The sequence below is a fragment of the Astyanax mexicanus genome, unplaced genomic scaffold (genome assembly GCF_023375975.1).
Source record: "Astyanax mexicanus isolate ESR-SI-001 unplaced genomic scaffold, AstMex3_surface scaffold_33, whole genome shotgun sequence".
Taxonomy (NCBI): Eukaryota; Metazoa; Chordata; class Actinopteri; order Characiformes; family Acestrorhamphidae; genus Astyanax; species Astyanax mexicanus.
Genome location: NW_026040043.1, coordinates 1308509 through 1327538, shown reverse-complemented (window position 1 = coordinate 1327538; position 19030 = coordinate 1308509). Strand labels below are relative to the sequence as shown.

General features: G+C 34.6%; 1 protein-coding gene across 1 annotated transcript; it reads left to right on the top strand.

Moving 5' to 3' along the window:
- The first annotated feature begins 11769 nt into the window (after window positions 1-11769).
- Window positions 11770-18550, top strand: LOC125789972 (bromo and FHA domain-containing protein DDB_G0267958-like). Its single transcript, XM_049473089.1, has 8 exons — window positions 11770-12078; window positions 14723-14884; window positions 14986-15051; window positions 15352-15426; window positions 15522-15623; window positions 15845-16174; window positions 16285-16432; window positions 17358-18550. Exons 1-8 carry the CDS (start codon window positions 11962-11964, stop codon window positions 17429-17431), a joined length of 1074 nt encoding a protein of 357 aa, XP_049329046.1. The 5' UTR covers window positions 11770-11961; the 3' UTR covers window positions 17432-18550.
- The last annotated feature ends 480 nt before the right edge of the window (window positions 18551-19030 follow it).

Below are 19030 nucleotides of genomic sequence, written 5' to 3'. Positions count from 1 at the left end.
TAGTTGAATTAAAGCTAGGCTAGCTAATTAAAGCTTGTTTAGATAGTTAAATTAAAGCTTGGTTAGCTAGTTATATTAAAGCTAGGCTAGCTAGTTTAATTAAAGCTAGGCTAGCTAGCTAAATTAAAGCTAGGTTAGATAGTTAAATTAAAGCTTGGTTAGATAGTTAAATTAAAGTTAGGTTAGATAGTTAAATTAAAGCTAGGCTAGCTAGCTAAATTAAAGCTAGGTTAGATAGTTAAATTAAAGCTTGGTTAGATAGTTAAATTAAAGTTAGGTTAGATAGTTAAATTAAAGTTAGGTTAGATAGTTAAATTAAACTTAGGTTAGATATTTAAATTAAAGCTAGACTAGCTAGTTAAATTAAAGCTAGGTTAGATAGTTAAATTAAAGCTAGGCTAGCTAGTTAAATTAAAGCTTGGTTAAATAGTTAAATTAAAGCTAGGGTAGCTAGTTAAATTAAAGCTTGGTTAGATAGTTAAATTAAAGCTAGGTTAGATAGTTATATTAAAGCTAGGTTAGCTAGTTAAATTAAAGCTAGGTTAGCTAGTTAAATTAAAGCTTGGTTAGATAGTTAAATTAAACTTAGGTTAGATATTTAAATTAAAGCTAGACTAGCTAGTTAAATTAAAGCTTGGTTAGATAGTTAAATTAAAGCTAGGGTAGCTAGTTAAATTAAAGCTCGGTTAGATAGTTAAATTAAAGCTTAGTTAGATAGTTAAATTAAAACTAGGTTAACTAGTTAAATTAAAGCTAGGCTAGCTAGTTAAATTAAAGCTTGGTTAGATTGTTAAATTAAAGCTTGGTTAGAAAGTTAAATTAAAGTTTGGTTAGAAAGTTAAATTAAAGTTTGGTTAGATAGTTAAATTAAAGCTAGGTTAGCTAGTTAAATTAAAGCTAGGCTAGCTAGTTAAATTAAAGCTAGCTTAGCTAGTTAAATTAAAGCTAGGCTAGCTAGTTAAATTAAAGCTTGGTTAGATTGTTAAATTAAAGCTTGGTTAGAAAGTTAAATTAAAGTTTGGTTAGATAGTTAAATTAAAGCTAGGTTAACTAGTTAAATTAAAGCTTGGTTAGCTAGTTAAATTAAAGCTAGGTTAGAAAGTTAAATTAAAGTTTGATTAGATAGTTAAATTAAAGCTAGTTTAGCTAGTTAAATTAAAGCTAGGCTAGCTAGTTAAATTAAAGCTAGGTTAGCTAGTTAAATTAATGCTAGGCTAGCTAGTTAAATTAAAGCTTGGTTTACTAGTTAAATTAAATAGTTACTGTAAGGTTATATAATATATATTATGATATTAAACAACACTGGCCTGTGCATATATGTTTTATTATTCTCAATTATATTCTGTCATATTATATGGCATATTGTGCAGAATCTGTGCCATTTCTGTCCCCAGAAAATAAATATGTGTATTATGTTTTATTTATATTATGTATAAATGTGCAACTTTAAAATACATTGTGTTACTAAGCACAGTGTCTTGTGTATTGTCCTGATTCCAAAAGTAAGATCTGTAATTAAAAACATTAATAAAAACTACTTAGAACACAAAAATAGCATTTGTTACCTGTCCCCACTCTTTAACTATAAACTTTACTATTTAATATTATTATGTTTTGTTTTGTTTTATTGTTGTGTGAATCCAAATCCCATTTAAACTTTAAAAATATTGTTTCATAATAAATCTTTTGTTTGGGTCTCATTGAAAAGATAATAAAAATAAAATGTGCATGCATATATAGCGATTATATAATGATTTTGTCATAAATATCAATTATTTGAACATGCAGTTAACCATTTCTTTACAATAAACACTTTCTTTAAGGAAAATCAAAGGAATTATTGGACTTGCTTTTAAACATTTTTAAACATTGCTTTTAAACAAATTAAAGCTTGGTTAGATAGTTAAATTAAAGCTAGGGTAGCTAGTTAAATTAAAGCTTGGCTAGCTAGTTAAATTAAAGCTCTGCTACTGCTGCTGCTGTTACCACCATTGTTGCTGCTGCTACTGCTGCTGCTGCTGTTACCACCATTGTTGCTGCTGCTACTGCTGCTGCTGCTGCTGTTACCACCATTGTTGCTGCTACTACTGCTGCTGCTGCTGTTACCACCATTGTTGCTGCTGCTGCTGCTGCTGTTACCACCATTGTTGCTGCTACTACTGCTGCTGCTGCTGTTACCACCATTGTTGCTGCTACTACTGCTGCTGCTGCTGTTACCACCATTGTTGCTGCTGCTACTGCTGCTGCTGCTGTTACCACCATTGTTGCTGCTGCTACTGCTGCTGCTGCTGTTACCACCATTGTTGCTGCTGCTACTGCTGCTGCTGCTGTTACCACCATTGTTGCTGCTGCTACTGCTGCTGCTGCTGTTACCACCATTGTTGCTGCTACTACTGCTGCTGCTGCTGTTACCACCATTGTTGCTGCTGCTACTGCTGCTGCTGCTGTTACCACCATTGTTGCTGCTACTACTGCTGCTGCTGCTGTTACCACCATTGTTGCTGCTGCTACTGCTGCTGCTGCTGTTACCACCATTGTTGCTGCTACTTTGCCGTTTGCTGTTACTGCTATTACCTTGGCCCTGTGCGACGGCCTTCACCGCTGCTACTGCTGCTACTGCTGCTTTGCTGTTACTGCTACTACCTCGGCCCCGTGTGTCGGCCTTCACCGCTGCTTTTTAGGATAATGGCATCCGTTGATGCTTATATTCAGTGTGTGACTTGTAAAATGTTTCTTTTAGTTGATTCTGATCTTATTAGTAATCTTTGTTCACTAGATTTTAATTGTGACAATTGTGTGAAGATTCAGTCCCTCAGTCAGATGATTCAGGAGCTGGAAGGTGAAAACGCAATACTTAGATCGCAGCTAAATATCTGTAATGGTAGTTCTTCTGGTGTCGCATTATATAGCACTGTGGTTAAAATGCGTCCTGAGGTAACTACTGCTGCTGCCACAAAGCAGCATTCATCTTGGATCAGTGTCACTCCTGCTCCATGTGCTTCTGCTCAGGTGAACCGAGCTTGCTCGCCACCAATAGGTAGCAATACATGGATCTTACCTAAAAAAAAGAAAACTAGTAGGAGTTCCTTTTCTACAGCCCATTCTTTCCCTCAACCTAACTTCAGTGATAGTAATCCTTTTACTGTATTGGAGGAGCTGGAAGGTAATACAGTTTGTATTGAGCCTTATCCACCCACCCTTATTGTTGGTGACTCCATCGTTAGGAACGTTCAAGTTAAGAATACGGTTGTAGAGTGCTTTCCTGGTGCACGAGTATCTGACATTAATTCTCAGATACCTACTCTATTAGATAAACATGATGCTGATACTATTATTGTTCATATAGGCACTAACGATATTTCATTAAGAGAAACTGAAACTCTAAAGCAAGATTTTAACATTTTATTAAGTACACTGAGGTCTTTTGGTAAAAAGATAATGTTCTCTGGTCCAATCCCTCGCTTCAGAAAAGGAATTGAGTCTTTTAGTAGATTAACTGCTTTAAATTTGTGGCTTAAAGCATGGTGTAAAACCTTTGATCTAGTTTTTATTGACAACTTTGACACCTTTTGGCAACGGCCAAGTTTTTTTAGGAAGGATGGTATACACCCAAATGGTGTAGGTTCAGCAATGTTATCTGGCAACATTAGTTGTGTTCTTAATGCATGACTGAGGTCACCTAGATTTAAGGGTCATAGGCATACTGATAATGATGTCCCCCATTTTGTTCATGTTTCTCATTTTCCAATCAAGTCTATTTGGTCATTCAGGAACTTAAAGCGCCATAGTGCTTTTAGAGGTGTCAATAGATCCAATCTGCTTTATCCACCAGTTGTTCGCCCTCTTAATCGCTCATCCCCTGATATGGTAAAAGTAGCACACCTTAATGTTCGTTCCCTCAATAATAAAAGTGCTCTTTTGAGTGATGTCATACTTGATAGACACTTGGATATAATTTGTGTTTCGGAAACATGGCTTCATTCTAATGATTATTTAGCCCTTAACTTGAGCACTCCATCTGGCTTTTCATATTTTAATAAACCACGTCTTACTGGCCAAGGAGGTGGCCTTGCAGTCATTTACAGAGCTGGTTTGCCAGTAGTCGAAGTGCCTACTCCTTCTGTAACATCTTTTGAGTGTTTAGTTTTTAAAATTGGTAGTGCTCCCTCGGTTCTGGTTGTTGCTCTTTATCGCCCTCCAAAATATAATCCTGATTTTTTCTCAGAGCTGGCTGAGTTTTTAACTCTTTTAAGTCCTATATGTTCAGCAATCCTATTGATTGGAGATGTCAATATTCATGTTGACAGTCCTTCCTGTCACATTGCTTCACGTTTTATTGAAATTATTGATTGTTTTAACCTTACTCAACACGTTAACTTTGCCACCCATAATAAGGGCCATACTTTGGATTTGGTCTGTACATCAGGTATTATTATTGGTGATTTGGAAGGTACTTATATGAGCTTTTCTGATCATAAACTTATCACTTTTAGTGTTCATTTGCCTCATCCCCCTTCAGCGTGTAAAAGAGTTTTCAATTATAGAAATATTAAAGCTATTGATATGAAACACTTTTCTCGTTCTGTTGCTGAATTGAGTCCTTTCAACTGTGTCAGTACATATAACAGTGAATTAACAAGCTTGTTGGATAAGTTTGCTCCCCTAAGAGAGCGTGTTATTTCTTTTAGAAAGCCCTGTCCCTGGTATTCTCCAGAACTTCGTTTGCTTAAAGTGAAGGGGCGACAACTTGAGCGTCAGTATAAAAAAACGGGACTCATTGTCCATAAACAATTATATGACCAACATCAGTTGGATTATCATTCTGCTTGTAAGTCTGCTAGGGCGTTTTACTATTCGCAGCTAATTAATGAAGACTCAGGTAATCCAAGAAGGCTTTTTAGTACAATCAATAAATTGCTCAATCCAAGAAACTCCCCAGTCTTCTCAACTGTAGATCACTGTAATGAATTTCTTACCTACTTTACTAGTAAACTGTCACACATTAATGACTCTATTCGTTCTGCTTCTCCAACTGATCCTATTGTTATTAATCCTGTTTGTTCTCCGCTATCAACTTTTAATAGTTTTAGTTCTGTTACTACGTGTTATGTTCTTAAAGTCATTTCTAAAATGAGTTCCTCTACCTGCATTCTTGATCCTATTCCTACTCATCTGATTAAGGAATGTCTGGATGCTTTTAGTCCTCTTATCAGTAACCTGGTAAATTTATCTCTCACCACTGGCCTTGTCCCTTCTGAGCTGAAACTAGCTGCTGTCTTTCCTGTTCTTAAAAAACCTGGCAGTGCAGCTGAGGACCTTTCTAATTACCGCCCTGTCTCGAACCTTCCATTTTTAGCCAAGGTTTTAGAACGTGTTGTTTCTGCTCAGGTTCAAGAGCACGTTTTGCAGTCTAAACTTCTTGAACCGTTTCAGTCGGGATTTAGAGCAGGACATAGTACTGAAACTGCACTGGTGAGGGTTGTCAATGACCTTCTTGTTTCAGCGGATGCAGGTTATATTAATATCCTTATTTTGTTGGACCTTACTGCGGCCTTTGATACAGTATGCCACTCGATTTTGTTGGATCGGATGGAAACGTGGCTGGGTATATCGGGTACTGTGCTCTCCTGGTTTCAGTCATATCTCTCTGGTAGAAATCAGTTTGTGACGTTAGGTAGGAATAAATCTCACATTGTTCAGGTTGGTCAAGGGGTTCCTCAGGGCTCCATTCTTGGGCCTTTACTTTTTAGTATTTATTTGTTGCCACTTGGGCACATTTTTAGGAAATATGGTTTGAATTTTCATCTTTATGCTGATGATGCTCAGGTTTATTTTAGCTGCAAGAGTGATGTGGCACCTGCATGTGAGTTGCTCTCAGTGTGTCTACATGAGATAAAAATTTGGATGCAACAGAATTTCCTCCAGTTAAATTGCTCTAAGACTGAGGTTATTTTAATTGGTAGTCCATCTGCTTTGCTTAAGATCAGGAATTTTAATATTATTATTGATGGTATTCGGATATTGCCCACTTCACAGGTGCGTAATTTAGGCATTATTTTTGATAGTGAGTTAAATTTTGAGACTCACATCAAGAACATTTGTAAAGTTTCCTTTTATTATCTTAGAAATATTGCTAGGCTCAGACCTTTTCTTTCCCCATCTGATGCCGAAAAACTGGTACATGCGTTTATTACATGTAGACTGGACTACTGCAACTCGCTTTACTCTGCTTTACCAAGGAAATCTCTCCAGAAGCTGCAGTATGTTCAGAATTGTGCTGCCAGAATGTTGACCAATACCTCACTACGGGAACACATCACTCCTGTACTAAAGAAACTTCACTGGCTCCCTGTCCGAGTACGAATTGATTTTAAGACTCTTATTCTAACTTTTAAGGTGGTACATGGGACTGCTCCGGTCTATCTTTGTGATCTGGTGAAGTTTTACACTCCCTCACGCAATCTTCGCTCTGTTAGCCCTTGGACATTACAGGAGCCTATCTGTAAGCTCAAAAGGATGGGAGAGAGAGCATTTTCTTTTAGAGCGCCACGATTGTGGAATGCTCTCCCTGAGGTCATTAAAAGTGCTCCTACCTTGGACTGTTTTAAAACATTACTTAAAACTCATCTTTTTTCTTTAACATTTAAGAGTGGTTAAGTGTTTTTGTTTATTTTGTTCTTGTTTATTTTACTAATTTTATGTAGCGCTTTGGGTCTTTAGAAAAGCGCATTATAAATGTAAAGTTATTATTATTATTATTATAGTTAAATTAAAGCTTGGTTAGATTGTTAAATTAAAGCTTAGTTAGATAGTTAAATTAAAGCTTGGTTAGAAAGTTAAATTAAAGTTTGGTTAGATTGTTAAATTAAAGCTTGGTTAGATTGTTAAATTAAAGCTTGGTTAGAAAGTTAAATTAAAGTTTGGTTAGAAAGTTAAATTAAAGCTTAGTTAGATAGTTAAATTAAAGCTAGGTTAACTAGTTAAATTAAAGCTAGGCTAGCTAGTTAAATTAAAGCTTGGTTAGCTAGTTAAATTAAAGCTAGGTTAGATAGTTAAATTAAAGCTTGGTTAGCTAGTTAAATTAAAGCTTGGTTAGAAAGTTAAATTAAAGTTTGGTTAGATAGTTAAATTAAAGCTAGGTTAGCTAGTTAAATTAAAGCTAGGCTAGCTAGTTAAATTAAAGCTTGGTTAGATTGTTAAATTAAAGCTTGGTTAGCTAGTTAAATTAAAGCTTGGTTAGAAAGTTAAATTAAAGCTTAGTTAGATAGTTAAATTAAAGCTAGGTTAGCTAGTTAAATTAAAGCTAGGCTAGCTAGTTAAATTAAAGCTAGGTTAGCTAGTTAAATTAATGCTAGGCTAGCTAGTTAAATTAAAGCTTGGTTAGATAGTTAAATTAAAGCTAGGTTAGCTAGTTAAATTAAAGCTAGGCTAGCTAGTTAAATTAAAGCTTGGTTAAATAGTTAAATTAAAGCTAGGCTAGCTAGTTAATTTAAAGCTAGGTTTACTAGTTAAATTAAATAGTTACTGTAAGGTTATATAATATATATTATGATATTAAACAACACTGGCCTGTGCATATATGTTTTATTATTCTCAATTATATTCTGTCATATTATATGGCATATTGTGCAGAATCTGTGCCATTTCTGTCCCCAGAAAATAAATATAATGTGTATTATGTTTTATTTATATTATGTATAAATGTGCAACTTTAAAATACATTGTGTTACTAAGCACAGTGTCTTGTGCATTGTCCTGATTCCAAAAGTAAGATCTGTAATTAAAAACATTAATAAAAACTACTTAGAACACAAAAATAGCATTTGTTACCTGTCCCCACTCTTTAACTATAAACTTTACTATTTAATATTATTATGTTTTGTTTTGTTTTATTGTTGTGTGAATCCAAATCCCATTTAAACTTTAAAAATATTGTTTCATAATAAATCTTTTGTTTGGGTCTCCTTGAAAAGATAATAAAAATAAAATGTGCATGCATATATAGCGATTATATAATGATTTTGTCATAAATATCAATTATTTGAACATGCAGTTAACCATTTCTTTACAATAAACACTTTCTTTAAGGAAAATCAAAGGAATTATTGGACTTGCTTTTAAACATTTTTAAACATTGCTTTTAAACAAATGAAAGCTTGGTTAGATAGTTAAATTAAAGCTAGGGTAGCTAGTTAAATTAAAGCTTGGTTAGATAGTTAAATTAAAGCTAGGGTAGCTAGTTAAATTAAAGCTTGGTTAGATAGTTAAATTAAAACTAGGTTAACTAGTTAAATTAAAGCTAGGCTAGCTAGTTAAATTAAAGCTTGGTTAGCTAGTTAAATTAAAGCTTGGTTAGCTAGTTAAATTAAAGCTTGGTTAGAAAGTTACATTAAAGTTTGGTTAGAAAGTTAAATTAAAGTTTGGTTAGATAGTTAAATTAAAGCTAGGTTAGCTAGTTAAATTAAAGCTTAGTTAGATAGTTAAATTAAAGCTAGGGTAGCTAGTTAAATTAAAGCTTGGTTAGATAGTTCAATTAAAGCTAGGCTAACTAGCTCGGTTAGATAGTTAAATTAAAGCTTAGTTAGATAGTTAAATTAAAACTAGGTTAACTAGTTAAATTAAAGCTAGGCTAGCTAGTTAAATTAAAGCTTGGTTAGCTAGTTAAATTAAAGCTTGGTTAGCTAGTTAAATTAAAGCTTGGTTAGAAAGTTACATTAAAGTTTGGTTAGAAAGTTAAATTAAAGTTTGGTTAGATAGTTAAATTAAAGCTAGGGTAGCTAGTTAAATTAAAGCTAGGCTAGCTAGTTAAATTAAAGCTTGGTTAACTAGTTAAATTAAAGCTTGGTTAGCTAGTTAAATTAAAGCTTGGTTAGAAAGTTAAATTAAAGGTTGGTTAGATAGTTAAATTAAAGCTAGGGTAGCTAGTTAAATTAAAGCTAGGTTAGATAGTTAAATTAAAGCTAGGCTAGCTAGTTAAATTAAAGCTTGGTTAGAAAGTTAAATTAAAGTTTGGTTAGAAAGTTAAATTAAAGTTTGGTTAGATAGTTAAATTAAAGCTAGGCTAGCTAGTTAAATTAAAGCTTGGTTAGATAGTTAAATTAAAGCTAGGTTAGCTAGTTAAATTAAAGCTTGGTTAGAAAGTTAAATTAAAGTTTGGTTAGAAAGTTAAATTAAAGTTTGGTTAGATAGTTAAATTAAAGCTTGGTTAGATAGTTAAATTAAAGCTAGGCTAGCTAGTTAAATTAAAGCTTGGTTAGATAGTTAAATTAAAGCTCAGTTAGATAGTTAAATTAAAGCTAGGTTAGCTAGTTAAATTAAAGCTTGGTTAGATAGTTAAATTAAAGCTAGGTTAACTAGTTAAATTAAAGCTAGGCTAGCTAGTTAAATTAAAGCTTGGTTAGATAGTTAAATTAAAGCTCAGTTAGATAGTTAAATTAAAGCTAGGTTAGCTAGTTAAATTAAAGCTAGGCTAGCTAGTTAAATTAAAGCTAGGTTAGCTAGTTAAATTAAAACTAGGTTAAATAGTTAAATTAAAGCTAGGCTAGCTAGTTAAATTAAAGCTTGGTTAGCTAGTTAAATTAAAGCTAGGCTAGCTAGTTAAATTAAAGCTTGGTTAAATAGTTAAATTAATGCTAGGCTAGCTAGTTAAATTAAAGCTTGGTTAGCTAGTTAAATTAAAGCTAGGCTAGCTAGTTAAATTAAAGCTAGGTTAGAAAGTTAAATTAAAGTTTGATTAGATAGTTAAATTAAAGCTTGGTTAGCTAGTTAAATTAAAGCTAGGTTAGCTAGTTAAATTAAAGCTTGGTTAAATAGTTAAATTAAAGCTAGGCTAGCTAGTTAATTTAAAGCTAGGTTTACTAGTTAAATTAAATAGTTACTATAAGGTTATATAATATATATTATGATATTAAACAACACTGGCCTGTGCATATATGTTTTATTATTCTCAATTATATTCTATCATATTATATGGCATATTGTGCAGAATCTGTGCCATTTCTGTCCCCAGAAAATAAATATAATGTGTATTATGTTTTATTTATATTATGTATAAATGTGCAACTTTAAAATACATTGTGTTACTAAGCATAGTGTCTTGTGCATTGTCCTGATTCCAAAAGTAAGATCTGTAATTAAAAACATTAATAAAAACTACTTAGAACACAAAAATAGCATTTGTTACCTGTCCCCACTCTTTAACTATAAACTTTACTATTTAATATTATTATGTTTTGTTTTGTTTTATTGTTGTGTGAATCCGAATCCCATTTAAACTTTAAAAATATTGTTTCATAATAAATCTTTTGTTTGGGTCTCCTTGAAAAGATAATAAAAATAAAATGTGCATGCATATATAGCGATTATATAATGATTTTGTCATAAATATCAATTATTTGAACATGCAGTTAACCATTTCTTTACAATAAACACTTTCTTTAAGGAAAATCAAAGGAATTATTGGACTTGCTTTTAAACATTTTTAAACATTGCTTTTAAACAAATTAAAGCTTGGTTAGATAGTTAAATTAAAGCTAGGGTAGCTAGTTAAATTAAAGCTAGGCTAGCTAGTTAAATTAAAGCTAGGCTAGATAGTTAAATTAAAGCTAGGTTAGATAGTTAAATTAAAACTAGGTTAACTAGTTAAATTAAAGCTAGGCTAGCTAGTTAAATTAAAGCTTGGTTAGATTGTTAAATTAAAGTTTGGTTAGATAGTTAAATTAAAGCTAGGCTAGCTAGTTAAATTAAAGCTTGGTTAGCTAGTTAAATTAAAGTTAGGTTAGCTAGTTAAATTAAAGCTTGGTTAGAAAGTTAAATTAAAGTTTGATTAGATAGTTAAATTAAAGCTTAGTTAGATTGTTAAATTAAAGCTAGGTTAGCTAGTTAAATTAAAGCTAGGCTAGCTAGTTAAATTAAAGCTAGGCTAGCTAGTTAAATTAAAGCTAGGTTAGCTAGTTAAATTGTTAAATGTTAAATGATTTTGTCATAAATATCAATTATTTGAACATGCAGTTAACCATTTCTTTACAATAAACACTTTCTTTAAGGAAAATCAAAGGAATTATTGGACTTGCTTTTAAACATTTTTTTTAAATGTAACATGAGTTTTGGTAACAGGACTGGGAAAAATGGAGCCATCAGATTAGAAACCCATAAAAAAAAAATTAAGTACAGCTGCCTGATATTGACTAGTACATGTTAAATATGTGTTATTGGATTCAGAGTTGCAAAACTATAAAAATTAAGTTTAATTTGGAAAAGTTAGAACAATCAAATGGCCCCATTCAATGGAATGGCCCTTATATTGTTGGTCATGTGATTCAAGCTTGGTCACGTGATTCTACTGTACTCCGATTGGAACGTGGAATGTTGGTGAGGTCGCTGATGATGTCATCACAGCTATATATACTCATTCTTCTGGAGAGCAGCAGAGAAACGGAGGGAGATTTGAAGAGAGAGGACGTAAGTGTTTATGAGCTGCAGAAACAGTAGCTAAATGCTGGTCTTAATACTTTATTATTTATTAATAGATAGAAAGATAGATGGATAGATATTATTTATGCCTAAATTTCCTTCGGGATAGATAGATAGATAGATAGATAGATAGATAGATAGATAGATAGATAGATAGATAGATAGATAGATAGATAGATAGATAGATAGATAGATAGATAGATAGTATTTATGCCTAAATGTATCCCGAAGGAATTTTAGGCATAAATAATAGTTGCTTTTAGTGCCTCTACAAGACTTTATATAAAATTTTATCATCAAGCTAACAGGGTCAAGAGAAATATAGCTGCAATACTGAAATGCAGGGGTTAAAGTAGCAGCTCCTGCACGCTAACACAGTAAAATGCTTGAAAGAAAAAAGCTCCGTGAATTAAACTCGGTCAGTACTGAACATAATGCTGCAATTCAGGCAGGTTTTAACCAGACTGTGTTTTCTTCTCCACTTTCCAGATGTTTGACCTGGGTAAAATGGACTTTTCTGCTCTAATGGCGAAACCAAAAGGAACAAAGGTGTTTGTGCCTGATAAATGTAAGGTGCAGTTCTTCCGGGGCAAACTGGGACAGAGTGTAAGTGTAGTGGATTAACCAGAGGATTTCTTCATTGCTTGGACACAAACACACACTACCCCCACTTTACGGCCTATAAGGAAACTTCGAACCCAGAACACTCTAAAAAAAACCTTGGAGTAATCTTTTTTTCAAACAACCTTAAATTTCAAAATGACATTTACTGACTATTTCTTCACTCAGCCTCGCTCAAGAGCCCTAAATGCGAGTTTAGGGTAAAATTCTGTTTACATTCCTCCAAGTCATAAACCTCGGAGTTAATGTAAACATTTGGAACATTTGCAACACCATCACTAGGACGGGACTGCGGACTTAAGAGAGTGTCAAAACTTAATTAATGCCTTGGAAATTGTTAATTCACCAAATGTTGTACCAATTTAGGGGTTTGTGCCTAGTTATTTCTGCAATCACTTAGAAATAAGATTAATGAAATTAAGAGAAATGTTCTAAGCTTGGGATTCCATTTTCAACATTGCAGGCTCAAATTCTGTGGGGTGCAGAAAGAACTCCTTCCCCCACCGTCGTAAATTCAGACAGGCAAGGACCAAGCCTTATCTGAACACTCAGCAGAGAAGAGGAATTTCTCACTGAGAAGATTTTGCTTAAAATACATATATATTGACTATATAAAAAAGGTGTTTTATAGAATGTTTACTAGATAATGGTATATGTGTCTGGTATATGGTATATGTGTTTGGATGTGTCCTGATTAAATTCTCCTACACATTCAAGTCTGAATCAACAAGGTTTAACTAGCATTTGATAATTTAGCTTTATTTGGTTATCAGTGGTTTAACCATGTATTATCTTTTAAGTGATTTAATTGGGTTTAAATAATAACATGACTCTTGATCTCTTTCTGACAGAGTACCATCCATCATTGTATTCCTAAGATTATCTTGAGTATTACAAAACTGTTTGTGGGCAAAATATATATATATTACATTTATTGTGATTCAATTGTAAGATTGTTTCCTGAATTTATCCTCACAAACTGGTATGCTGAAGAATGTATTTTGATCCACTGTTTAGTTGAGTTTTCTTTTGGTTTGGTCTATTAGAAAAATAGACCACTAGCTGAAGCATGTTGACCATGTGAGGGGGGGGGGGGTTATGGCCCTTTGTGAATAAGATCTTCCCTGCCAAAGTTTGAAATTGCTCCTAGACCAATCAAAACACAGACATTTGGGCCACAGGGCCAATCATAGCTCGAGGGCCAAACAGGCCACAGAGTCTAATAGTTAAACTGGGCAGACACAGTTCAGTTTAGTTCGGAGTTTAGTTCAGAGCAGTTGAGGAAAACAGTTAGAGGAGAGAGGTTAGGGAGCCCAGAGATGGAGAAAGGATAGACTGTTAGTTTAGTCATCTTAAGTTAGTTTTCTTAGACTAGTGCATTTAATCTTCAAGTATATTAATATTAGCTATCCTAGTTAAAATATCTAAGGTTATTTTACAATCTACAAAGCCAAGCATTATTCCATCTAAGTTTAGCTAAAGTACAGCTGAAAAGGAGATCCGCCAGATCCAACCCAGAAACCTGCGGTCCGGAGGCCACCAGCAAGCCACCTGAGAGCGAAAGGATTTCCCTGTGGGTTCTAATGGGGCTCCGTGCTGACACAGGAAGTCAAACCACCCTGCAGACAGGCTCACGTGATCCTTTTTCGGGGTGAAGCAGCAGACGACCAACCCAGGCGGACGTCACCAAGGCCCACTTCAACAACTCAGAGTAAGGCAGAGCTGGGTTTAATCTTTCGGCAGATGGTGTCTGTTGGTCATGGTTTGGTCGGGTCTTTAATAGAGCGTCTTTAGTATAGATGACTCATTTTGAGTGGCTTGGTTGGAAATAAGAATTGGTTTCGTAGACTTAAAATGCCTTAGACCCTTATTTAGAAATACTCACTTAATAGTTATATTAATCTTTATTCCTTTCATATCAGCATTATAACGTGTTTGTTCTTTTATTTCTCATTTATCATTCTACACTATGATTTGATAGCTAATGGCTACATTTATGACTTTTTAATGAATTATTTACTCATATCTGTGTGATTTAATAAATACTTTTATTTTACAAAACCTGTCATTTCAGTGTGTTTTTCTGGATAACTTGGTTATGAAAATTTCTGTCACCTGTAGAAACCACACCCTGAGATGTCTTGTGTTATTAATTAATTTGATTAATTAATTAATTAATTAATTAATCTAATTAAATTAATTTAATAACTGGCGCCCAATTAAAAAATATTTCAACATCTCAATTAGCACCAGGTATTAAACCACTGAGCCGCTACATAAGTATCCGAGTAGAAAGAATTCTGAACTTAATTCACACTTATAGTTTGTTTTCTGTAGTACAAATCATTTATAATCATTTGAATGTGTAAATCTGAAGCATTTACTCCTTAGTTAGGATTGTTTTCACAACGTTTTCACACTGACCAAATGGTGAAAAGAGTACTAGTGTTCTTGAAGAGAACTTTAACTGAACTAATAAGTGCAGGTGTGAAAACACTCTTAGATTAGATCAGAAATCTAATAAAACTAATCATATTCCAGTGTTTGGGATGGTTCTTGTTGGTAGAGTGATGCTGTTGGTGTGAAACTCACACAGATATTAAATGTATTGTGTTAATTTTTTTCACAGCTTTCTCCTGATAAACAGGATTGTGACTTCGGAGACCCTAAAATGTCCAAGAAACTCGGTGAATACAACTGCCTGCACGATAAATACCTGAAGAAGTTCTTCAGACATCCAATGAAAAAGAAGCAGCTCATAAAACTTGGCATAATTTCTCAGGATGGAAAAGTACATACATTAGATTTACACACATTTTAACAGTGTTTAATGCATAGTGAGGGCCCTTTAGTCCGCACCCATAATTAAACTATTCTTTTTATTCTTTTCAGGTCCGGTGCTCCGTAAAGGAATTTAACGAATACGTTGAGCACCTGAAGAGCACCCCACTGAAACAGGTAAGGCAGCTTTTATTGTTTTAAGAATTTGCAATTCGGTGCTTTAATGTAACAGTTAAATTATACATATTATATTATATATTATATACACTGCTACACTGTGTTGTGGTTTTAGTTATTATTGAGGATATGTGTCAATAATTTGACGCTGGGGTGAGAGCAAAGAAGTAAATACAGGAAGTAGGTCCCGTGTTGTGTAATAGTGCATATTTCTGTACAGATTAACATAGAGTGACAGATATTAAACCCATACAGATATTAAATGTATTGTGTGAATTCCTCTGACACCTCCTCATTCAGGATACATCAGAATTCAAGCAGCCAAGCATACAAATGACCTGCCAGTTCAAGGGCTCCAGCCGCCCGGAGAAGAAGGTGCGACACATTAAACAAAGCACACACATTACACGCGAGTATACACACAAATACATTACAGCGTGATAATAATACAGCGTGTTTTTGATTTGAAGATAAAGAAAGAGACTGAGGAGCTGAGGCTGATAGACCTGGAGGAGGAGGATCATGTTTCAGTTGAGGACCTAAAACAAACTCCTAGAAAAGAAAAGGTGGAGGTGAGTTGGCAGATACATTTTCCTACAGACTTCACTACCAGCATACTGATTTTATATAATAAGGCTTTATATTGAAGAACTATATGTATCATGAATGAGACAACATATCGCAATGTATTGCAATACTGCAATCAAGGCAATATTTTAACATAGAGCAAGGGATCATAATCATACAGATAATAAATGTTTTGTGTGAATTCTTCTGACACCTCCTCATTCAGGATATATCAGAATTCAAGCAGCCCAGCGTACAAATGACCTGCCAGAGCAAGGGCTCCAGCCGTCCGGAGAAGAAGGAGCGGCGCATGAAACAAAAACTAACCAATCCGGATGTTAAGGATGAACGCACATTACTCGCACATTCCTACACATTAGAGCGTGATGATGATGATCAGGTTTTTGATTTCAAGACTGAGAAAGAGCCTGAGGAGCTGCGGCTGATAGACCTCGAGGAGGAGGAGCAGGAGGAGGAGGAGGAGAGCTTCCAAACCGAGGTGGCTGATGTTTTAGTGGAGGACATAGACCAAACTCCTAGAGAAGAAACGGTGGAGGTGAGCTTGCACTGCTATCTTACACCTACATAATATTATGGCCATCCAGTGAACTACTGTACCCTGATATATTAATACATTTATCCTGCATGTTTCCTAAACTTGTACAGATGACAACATCAAAGCCAATCCTCTCACCTGAAACTGAGAAGAAGCTGAAGAAAAAGAAATCTTCCAGTTTGACTTGGGTAAATGTCCAAGAGTCATCCAGCACCCAGGAGAATATGGAGGAAGCTTCTAAAGAGGGTGACAGCCGTGGTAAGAAACTGCTTAAAAATGCTTAATCACAATTTCATGATCGTTGTTTTAGTGTGAGAAAGGGTTATCAGAATAAAAAAAAAACTCTGAGCTGCTCAGTTAATTTAACTGATTTAGTTATTATTATTAAAAATATATTCATAACTGGGTCTGTGCTCTAAAGGGTTAACCACCTAGCAACACCTTAGCAACCACCCCGGATACCATAGCAACACCTTAGCAACCACCTAGCAACACCTTAGCAACCACCCCGAATACCATAGCAACACCTTAGCAACCACCTAGCAACACCTTAGCAACCACCCCAGATACCAAAGCAACACCTCATCAACCGCCTAGCAACACCTTAGCAACCACCTAGCAACCACCTAGCATAACTGGGTCTGTGTTCTAAAGGGTTAACCACCTAGCATCACCTTAGCAACCACCCCGGATACCATAGCAACACCTTAGCAACCACCTAGCAACACCTTAGCAAACACCTAGCAACCACCTAGCAACACCTTAGCAGCCACCCCGAATACCATAGCAACAGCTTAGGAACCACCTAGCAACACCTTAGCAACCACCCCGTATACCATAGCAACACCTTAGCAACCGCCTAGCAACACGTTAGCAACACCGTAGCAGATACCAGCCAGCACTGCAATCAGACTCGCAGTTTCTGTAGGAACTGCAATCTAGTTATTATTAAAAATTTATTCATAACTGGGTCTAGGCTCTAAAGGGTTAATAATTGCCCATTTATGGATGTCTTCTGCCTGTCTGGTAGAAAAGGGGTTCCTCTACAAAACTCTATAAAACTCATATTTTCACTCTGCCCTTTACAGATCCTAAATCTGCCACTGTTCTTGATTATTGAACTGGGATTGTCTGTGATTTAATAAATTCATATTTAATAAATATTTTCTTATTTTGTCCACAGGCTCAATCTGGTCCATCTTTAAGAAAGTCTGGAAGGCAGTAAAGCGCCCCAAATCAGCTCCTCCTGCCATCTAATTTTCCCCATTTTTTCCCACCCCCACTTTCACTTCTTTTTATATTAATCATAAGATTTGGTCAATGCAATCCATATTAATCTATTGTATTGTATCAAAATCCGCCATATTGTCAAATTCGCAAGCGTCTGAAGTCTGGAATTTAGCTCCATAGTCGTTATGTCAATCCAGACCCAGTGTAGGCTTATTTAAAATCAAAACTACATTTAGAAACTACATTGCTCTCAGGCTCTCAGAGCTATATGAGCTGAGCTCCATCCTTATAGATGTTGAGCTCTTTTAGTATTAGTAAGTTTTATATATATATAAAATTAGTCCACACTTGAACAATTGTTGCATCATTTTAATTCGCCTAATATATTTAATATCATGTAGGTAATTGCTCGTTGACTGCTCAGTATTTACTGATGATCTGCTCCATCTTTATAGATGTTGAGCTTGTTGTATATCAGGTTATTGTGCAGCACACTGAGCAGCAGATATCCCACTTCTCCCCTCAATTCGGTTGTTATGATTATAGCACATATTAATAGCGGCCCCCTTGATGCCCGCAAATATACATCTACAATTAAAGATTGCAGTGACGCTGCAGCAAAAGAAAGACTGAGAGTGCATCCTGATTGGTCCCTGCTTGGGCTTGGATCTGTCAGTGAGCACATGTGGGAGCGATTTAGGCTCCACAGCTCTCTTTCTAGGCTAGAATATTCTAGTTTAGTTTAGTTTCTGCAGTATAAAGGTAATAAGATAAATGTATATTGTATAGGTATTGTAGATGATTTGCAGAAATCAGGGAGCACATATTTATAAAACTGTTTATGTGGTCTTAAAGTCACGTCATATCATGTACTAGTCATATGTGGTTTAGACCAGAGGAGGATGGGTCCCCCTTGTGAAGCCTGGTTCCTCCTGAGGTTTCTTCCTACAGGGGAGTGTTTCCTCACCACTGTCGTCTCGTGCTTGCTCACTTGGGATTACATGTTTAGTAAAAATCACTAGACTAATAAATGCGTGATGTGACGTGACTTTAAAGAAACCACACAACAGCGAACGCAGCCTTGACCAAATCATATCATTAATGCTCACCACCCAAAAAAATAATAAACATTTTTAAATATATTAATGGTGATTCATTTGTGATTATTTTCACTACTACAATTTTCTTCCATTTGTAACGATCATATTGAGACACATCTAGACAGCCTTGGACATTGATCAGATGTGGGAAGTAATGCGGTTTAAGTAGTTAGTTACTGTAACATTATATAATATATATTATGATATTACACAGCACTGGCCTGCGCATATATATTACACTATATTTAATTATTCTCAATTATATTCTATCATATTATATGGACATATTCTGCAGAATCAGTGCCATTTCTGTCGCCAGAAAATAAATATAATGTGTATTATGTTTTATTTATATTATGTATAAATGTGAAACTTCAAAATAAATTGTTTTACTAAGCACAGTGTCGTGTACATTGTCCTGATTGCAAAAGTAAGATCTGTAATTAAAAACATTAATAAAAACTAAAAATAGCGTTTGTTACCTGTCCCCACTCTTTAATTATAAACTTTACCATTTAATATTAAA

Coding starts and splice junctions, on each gene's coding strand:
- LOC125789972 (XM_049473089.1), top strand. CDS start 11,962: ATGTTTGACCTGGGTAAAATGGACTTTTCTGCTCTAATGGCGAAACCA. Junction 15,427..15,521: donor CCAGCCGCCCGGAGAAGAAG/GTGCGACACATT, acceptor TTTGATTTGAAG/ATAAAGAAAGAGACTGAGGA. Junction 16,175..16,284: donor CTAGAGAAGAAACGGTGGAG/GTGAGCTTGCAC, acceptor AAACTTGTACAG/ATGACAACATCAAAGCCAAT.